The 7,331-nt window shown below is 46.2% G+C and overlaps 1 protein-coding gene across 4 annotated transcripts in view; it reads left to right on the forward strand.

Annotated features, from left to right (window-relative positions):
* Positions 1-7,331, forward strand: part of PAX5 (paired box 5) — a 135,641-nt gene that overhangs the window by 7,233 nt on the left and 121,077 nt on the right. For all 4 annotated transcript variants that reach the window (XM_015615426.2, XM_015615428.2, XM_015615427.2 and 1 more), the window contains exons 2-3: positions 545-710; positions 5,058-5,255. In XM_015615426.2, the coding sequence (XP_015470912.1) occupies positions 545-710; positions 5,058-5,255 (364 nt within the window). The remainder of the gene's footprint in view (positions 1-544; positions 711-5,057; positions 5,256-7,331) is intronic.

The following is a 7,331-nucleotide window of genomic DNA, read 5'->3' on the forward strand; positions in this document are numbered from 1 at the left end:
TCTCTCTTCCTCTCTCTCTTCCTCTCTCTCTTCCTCTCCGTCTTTCTTTCTTTCTTCCTCTCCGTCTTCCTCTCTGTCTTTTCCCCTTCCCCCACTTGATTAATTCAAGGCATCTGGGGAAAACACAAAACCAAACACAGCGTGTTTCATTTCATGTATCTTTCTGTGCCTAGACAGAGGCAGTATGTGGGCTGAGTGATCCCCCAGCCTCATTTTCCGCTCGCCTGCGCTGGGCGGGACAGCAGGGGCTGCCCTGGAGCCGGTGGCTGCGCTACCGCGGCTTCGGGACGTGGCTGAGGGGCTCCTTGTGGCCGCTTTCCCAGAGGGGGCCCGATCTGCCTTCAGGCAGGAGGGTCCTCCCCTCCGGTAAAGTGTCATTGCGGCAGTGAGGTCACGGCCCTGCTCCTCCTGGGGAAATCGGAGCGGTCTGGGGAGGCAGTTCCCAGCGCCGGGGAGCGCTGGGGCTGCAGGTTCTGCCCTGAGACGTCTGAAACTCTCACACAGCTCTTCTCCTGCCCTTCTCCCCCTCCCCTGTGTGTTTCAGGACATGGAGGCGTGAATCAGCTGGGGGGTGTTTTTGTGAACGGCCGCCCTCTCCCAGATGTTGTTCGTCAGAGGATCGTGGAGCTCGCCCACCAAGGGGTCCGGCCGTGTGACATCTCCCGGCAGCTCCGCGTCAGCCACGGCTGTGTCAGCAAAATACTTGGCAGGTAAAGGGGATGGAAAATCCTTCTGTGTCTGTCAAGAGAAAAGTGTCGGTGCCAATCCCAGAACGAGAGGCTGCAAACAAATGGAGACAGGAGACTGGTCCAGTGAGGGGAGCAACTTCCCAGGCAGTCGTGGTTTTATATGTCAGATAAGGAAAGAAAGAGCCAATATCCGTAGGTCTTCTTAGCTCCTGTTACAGTTTCTTGAGGGTTCTTTTAATGCAAAGTGCAGAATGCCGTGAGAATTTGCTGTATATGTAGTGTATGTCCTGCACTTGTCTGCTCTGAACAGGAAAGGAAATCTGGGAGTGATACTCAGCAAAATGTGAAAAAAGTAGAAGCTGTGGAAATTACTTGTTTTGCTTCCTGAATAGAACTCTTTTTAAACAATAATATCATTATATATTTCATCAGCACTGCGGCATGTACATTTATATAAGCTATTCTGCACTCTCTTCCACTGTTCATAATTAAATGTCTTTTTCCAGCCTTCTACTGGATTAAGAGAGCCCAGAACACCATAAGTAACTAGTAACCATCTTGTAGATATTTTGGCTACTTTGGGAGTAGCTGTCTGTTCAGCTAGGAGCTGCTCCAAGCACTATGGCAACAAGATATTAAACCCAGAATTAACATTATTTCCTTATTGCCTTTTAAAATTTGGTGTAGATTCAGGCAAAAAAACTGCTATGCTTGCTTTTTCCCTTTTTGATTTCTCAGTCTTCTGTGGAAACCTAAACCTAATTTGTGTGAATTACCATTTTCAAATGGTTTTGAACCCCAGGTATTCTTACAGACTTGGGCAATTTACATTATGTGGAATTTTTTTTTACAAAGTGTTTATCATCTGGAAAAGTTAATTACTGACTTGTTTGCTAAGATTTTACAGTTAATGTCACTGTATAGAATTTTAGTATTTTTATTTTATTTTATTTTTTTTTTTTTGCAATTCCTAACAAGTGTGGTTTCCTGGACATAGCATAGCTGCAAAGATGATTAAGGCCTTTTTTTTTTTGTAGCATCACTTATCAATCAGTGGCCATATTAGTGTTCAGATTTGTCAGAGTCACAGGCCCCTGGTTTTGCAGTCCTTGTTGCTGTTTTCTGCACAACCATCTCACCTCTACTTGCCCAGACTCAGGAGCAGCAGCTCCACATCCCTGCTCAGTTTCAGAGCCGCACTGTGTAGGCTTCACTCGACGCTCCTGCTGTCTCCCTCATGCCTTCCTCTCAGGGATATCCTTCCCTGTAACCTACATGTGCTGCTACTGTGGGAGTTTTGAGAACACAAATGCCTTGACTGGTGTAGAGAAGAAAACTTTCCATGGGCTTTATACTGCTCACCACGGGCTGTTTCACCTGGTTACGGCCCCACATGTGCAGCTAGCACAGGCTCCTGCTCTCTGCCTGGCTGGTGTGGTTTGGCTGGTGATGCTCAGTGTTGCACTGGAATTGTCACCAATTCCCATCAGGACTAAAAAACAGCTTGGAAACAGGCAACTTATTTACCCACCAGACAAAAGTGGGATGGTTTTATTTTAGCAGGTTAGGTCTGCTGTTAGATATATTTGCACTACAGAGCTCAAAGTGAGGTTCCAGACCTCTGTCATTAAAGTTGTCAACAATAAATTGGATTTTCATAGCTCATTATTTTCCTAACTAATAATTACAGTGGGTAAAATGTCTCTGTAATTGCATCTCTGTGTGTATGTTTTCTTGTATGTGTGCACGTGTCCGAAAAACAGGAATCTTTATGATAAATCCTTGTATTTGGAATTTTATTTTCAGAATTTTTCAGTTCTAGATGCAGCTTTAAAAAAACATGCAGAGGCAGGTTAACAAGCTGTTTCAGGGCATGTGAAGCTCTTAACCCTCAGAGGAGGGTGCTGTGGTGGTGCCCACTCTACACCTGCCTTTGCAGCTCTCTGAAGCAAAAGGCCCTGACTGATGCACATGGAATGATGCTGGCTGCAGTCATCCTTGCCTTTAAAATGGAGATGGGAGTCAGGGATGCTGCAGCCATGCAGCCTGCAGGCTTGTGACTGCTCCCAGATTCGTTTCCAGGGTGGAGAGGAGGGGAATGTCCATGACAGTGCAGGGTAAGAAGTGTCCCTATTGTCATGACCTCCCCCCGCATCCAGGGAGGGGGATCTGGGCCCAGTCCTGCACCTCCCTTGCAGGGTGAACATTCCTGTGGGCTTGCCTGTGCCTGGGTGGGCCTCGAGACCATGGGAGCAGGCAGGTGGGCAGAGGTTAAAGAGTTTGGGAGCAGAGGTGTTGCTGCTCTGAAGGCAGCAGAGCTCATTCCCCCCGTGAGCTCATTGCAGGTGCAGTATTGCGATGGCAAGGGCCCTCTTTGGCTTTCCTTCCACGGTGATCAGCCATGGGACAGCAGTGGCTAATCTGTACAGGCACAGCATCCTGCACATTTGGGAGTGCTCCTCTTGGCCAGTCCTGGACTGCAGGGCACTGACCACGGGCACTGTTGCAAAAAAAAGCAGTAAGAAGTATTTGTGAACTCCATCATTTTGACTAGATCTGAGAAAACTGTGACATTGTCTGGTAGCATTTGTAGTATTGTCTGGTTGTGTTCTACATCCTCCTCAAAGAAGTGGTGCCAGCAACCTCAACCTCAAGGTTCTCAGGCTGGAGGTGCAAGATTTTAGAAGGGCCGTTGTTTTGTCATGTCCTCATGGAGGTGCGAGAGGAACAAAATTTTTCCCCTCTGCCCTGAAGCTCACAGCATTTAGGGGCAGCAGGAGGGTTAATCCATCTTTAACACTCAACACTTGTCATTATTGGTATTGTATAAATGGCTTCTGGAGAATGGTCGACCTGAGTCAACATTTCCAACGGAGTATCTGAGGACCTGTATGAACAATTTGGTGTCACTCTTTAAAGGAACTTTAGGCTCTGCACACACGGCTCTCCCAGAAACACTGAGGGCAGATAGCCTGACAAAAATTTGATGAACATGGTTGCATGTTTCAGTGAGGAAGACTTTGGCTGTGCAGACAGTTTGTGCTCTGCTCAGGTTCAAAGATGGAGGAATATTTTTTTTTTTGTATAATGGTTATGTCAGATAGTTGCAGGGAAAATATATTAATAAGAAGTCTTATCTTCCTGCTTGGGAGTTTTTTTCTGAGCTAGAAATGCAGGCACTGAGCAGTGGTAGATTGTGATTGAGCTGCTGCCAGCACAGCTCGGTGGGCACCTGGTTGAGAGGCTGATGGAGTTGGGGTCTGTTCTGTATGAAAGGGGCGTGCAGGATTAGGGCAGCTGAAGGTAGGCACAGGGTTTATTTTTCATCTGTTCATGTGAAAATTCACAAGACACAAAAGAAGTTCAGGATTGTGAGAGAGCCTCCTGTGTGGAACACCTTGACTACAGAATGGAGGAATACAGTGTCACTCTCGGTCTCCACTCCGTCCCTCAGCGCGCACGACGCGATTTCTGTGCTTACCGGAATGTGCAGCGCTGTGTTGGAGGGGGAGACTTGCAGGGCCCAGGGAACCCAGCTGCCGTGTGTTATGGCAAAGCTACCAGAAGCAGCTGATCTTGTGTGATTCGATGTGAAGAAATTGGCCAGATTTATTTTGGTTTAGGGATCTCATTCTCCACCTTTCCTGGGGGCATGGCATCAGCAGATCTGCTGCTGGTGGTGAAGATGCTGCACCCGAGGAAGCGCAGGTCACAGAAATGTTCCATGCTTTGGACCCCTCTGGAGCATGAGCAGCTTCCTTTCCCTCAGAATTTGTTATTGAAACTACTGAAAACATAATGATGAAAATAATACATTTTGAAAAATATGAACTATTAAAAGCATAATATGCATATTAAAATCAAAAATCAGGAAAAAATATGCTGGTGTATTTATTCCAGAGGTGCAAATAAAATATAATGCCTAGCCTTCATTTAACTTTGAATCGTAAGAAGCCATAGACATTAATGACAGCATTTCTGTAAAACCAGTAATTTGCTTCAAAAGAGTCCACTGCAAAAAGTGGTCTTTGGTGTGATTTGTTTCTATTATTCCCAGTACTGCTGATTAATAACACACATTTTCAGTTAATTTTGGATCTCAGCATGCCCTTTAATCTTGTGTTGTTTCTTTTGTCTTGCTATTACAGAAAAATATATATTGTATCCTGAGGCCCAATTCCAATTACTATAAGTTAATCTATTAGGTGATAAAGAACCACACAGGCAGAAAATGTGTATGTGAAAGTGAAGATGTATCTCAGGATTTGCTGGGGTTTGGTTACCTTGAAATGATGTTCTCTATAAATCTCAGAGCATGTTCTCTGTCTGTGTGTGATAACTGAAGCTTTGTTTTGGATGTTGTCCCAGGTATTATGAAACCGGGAGTATTAAGCCTGGAGTGATTGGAGGATCAAAACCAAAGGTCGCCACACCCAAAGTCGTTGAAAAAATTGCAGAGTACAAACGCCAAAATCCCACCATGTTTGCCTGGGAGATCAGGGACAGACTCCTTGCTGAGCGAGTGTGTGACAACGACACTGTGCCCAGTGTCAGTTCCATTAACAGGTAAAGCTCGGTGTAGTTCTGGGGTGGGATGCTCCGTGGAAGCACTATCACCACGTCTTTGTGTTTTAGAAGGACTGGGTGTTTGTCAGAAAAGAAGTTTCACCTGTTTTCCTGGGGCACTTGGGCCTGGGGAGCAGCTGTGGGCTTACCTTGGTGGCTGAAGCAGCATGGATAATGAGGGTTTCCTAGGAGTGGGCAGGTTCTTCTGCCAGCCTTTGCTTCTTTTCCACCCTTTCCCCTGTCTGTGAGTAGGAGAGTTTTGCTGGGAATGACCCTATGTGTTTGCTTTGAGCAAAGCCCCTGTTCTGCTCTGGGGGGTGGGGGTTCAGTGGGACATGCTTTGCCTCGGGGGGAAGCTCAGATGGCCATTAAGTAGGGTGGCAGTCATCTGGAAAAGAAAGGAACGCAAGGCAGAGGTCTGAGATACCATTTTGTTGCCTGACACTTGATTGGTGTTGCTGACATTGGCCCAGGCCTGTGTTCAGTTTGAGTATCAATAGGGGAATTTGGTTGGTAGTGTCTGAGGGCCTCCACTGTCTGCTTTTTACATTGGGGAACTTATGTGGCCTTGAATTGCTTTTATAAAAATGCCAGGGAATCTCATTTGGAGGCTCAGTCCTGTGTTTGAGTGTTTTGCTATGGCTTTGCAAGTCAGGGCTGGGCTCATGGAAGACTCTGTTTGGGGCTCTAACCTCCTGCCTTCTCCGTTACACCTTCTGTGCCCGTGGTTTCCTCCTGAGCCAAGTGACGTAAAAGGCTGGAAAAACCCAGTCAAATACTATGTGACATCTCCAGCCTTGCCAGACCAACAGAGAGAAGAGATGAATACTTGAATAGCAGAGCTTTTGGGCACCCATGGCCCTGGCAAGCAGGGTTTGTTAATTTTCGCTCTGTTCCAGGCTTCCTTCTCACCACGCTGGTGAGATGTTTTTCACTTGTGCAACTGCATGCAAATTCTTCGAATGCAGCTCGCTATAAAATGTCTCATTTGCGTCCAGACGTGAAATAAATTGATGCAATATTCTTTTATTGGCTATCCCAATCTGATTTGCATTCATGGAGTTGCCGCTTGAGTAGCCGGAGTGGCTTCCCCCACGTTAGCAGAGAGTGCAGTCTCTGCCTTCCTTGATGGACTGAATGTCGAGTCATGTGTTTGTGCAATTAAAAGAAGGAATGGGTCAGTTCATCTGCAGCCTTTCCTGCTTGGGAGCTCCTGACTTGGAAGCTCCAGAGCACCATGCAGCAACTCCATGGTATGGTGCCGTGAGTTTAAAGAGGGTTTGAGAAGTTTTTAGACACCAGGAAAACCAAAGGAAAATATCAAATACCTTAGGAAAGTCTCTGCTTCCACTAATGTCAACCAGTCATGTGAGAAGCATGGCTGTTAGGAGCAGTCCTCTGCTTCTGTAGGAGAACTTCACGTGTCCTCCAAAAAACTACCAAAAAAGGCAGTCATAACCCTAGGTAAAAGGGAGATTTAAGTAACTTCCAGTCATATTTTGAGCCTGTTTCCGTGTTCCTCTTGCTGCATCCTTGTATGTTTCCACACTCATAATGCCCACACCCCCACTGCCCTTGTATCAGAAACCCACTTCATGATCTGTCACCAAGGTTTTTGGCTGTAAATCTAATTCTTTTTCATGTGCTTGTGATTCTGGCTAAGATCTTTTTTTTTCTCAAAGGTTTGCAATCCCTTTAAAGAAATGCATGCAATCTGTTTGAGTCAATCTGTTTACCCAGAGAATTGTTTTTGCCAGCTTAGGAGCTCATTGTGAAAACCCAGACTGAACAATCATATGACAAAGAACCTGGAATTCACATCAAAACACTTAGCTTTAATGCTAAATCCTACATTTCCAGCAGTCTGTGGGTTCTATCCTCATATTTAACATTGAGTGTATGCTTTGGGGTTTTTCTGGTGGGGAAGGATGCAGGACCCTGACCACAATGTTCTTGCCCCTCACTGAGGTACAAATCAGGGGCTGCACCAGCTTGAGCCTCGATCTCGCTGAGTGGCTCCTCTCCTGCTGCAGTTGCCATTTCTGCACAGGGGAGGACAGTGGCACCACTCTGTCC

This window comes from Parus major, chromosome Z, assembly GCF_001522545.3.
Source record: "Parus major isolate Abel chromosome Z, Parus_major1.1, whole genome shotgun sequence".
NCBI classification, from domain to species: domain Eukaryota; kingdom Metazoa; phylum Chordata; class Aves; order Passeriformes; family Paridae; genus Parus; species Parus major.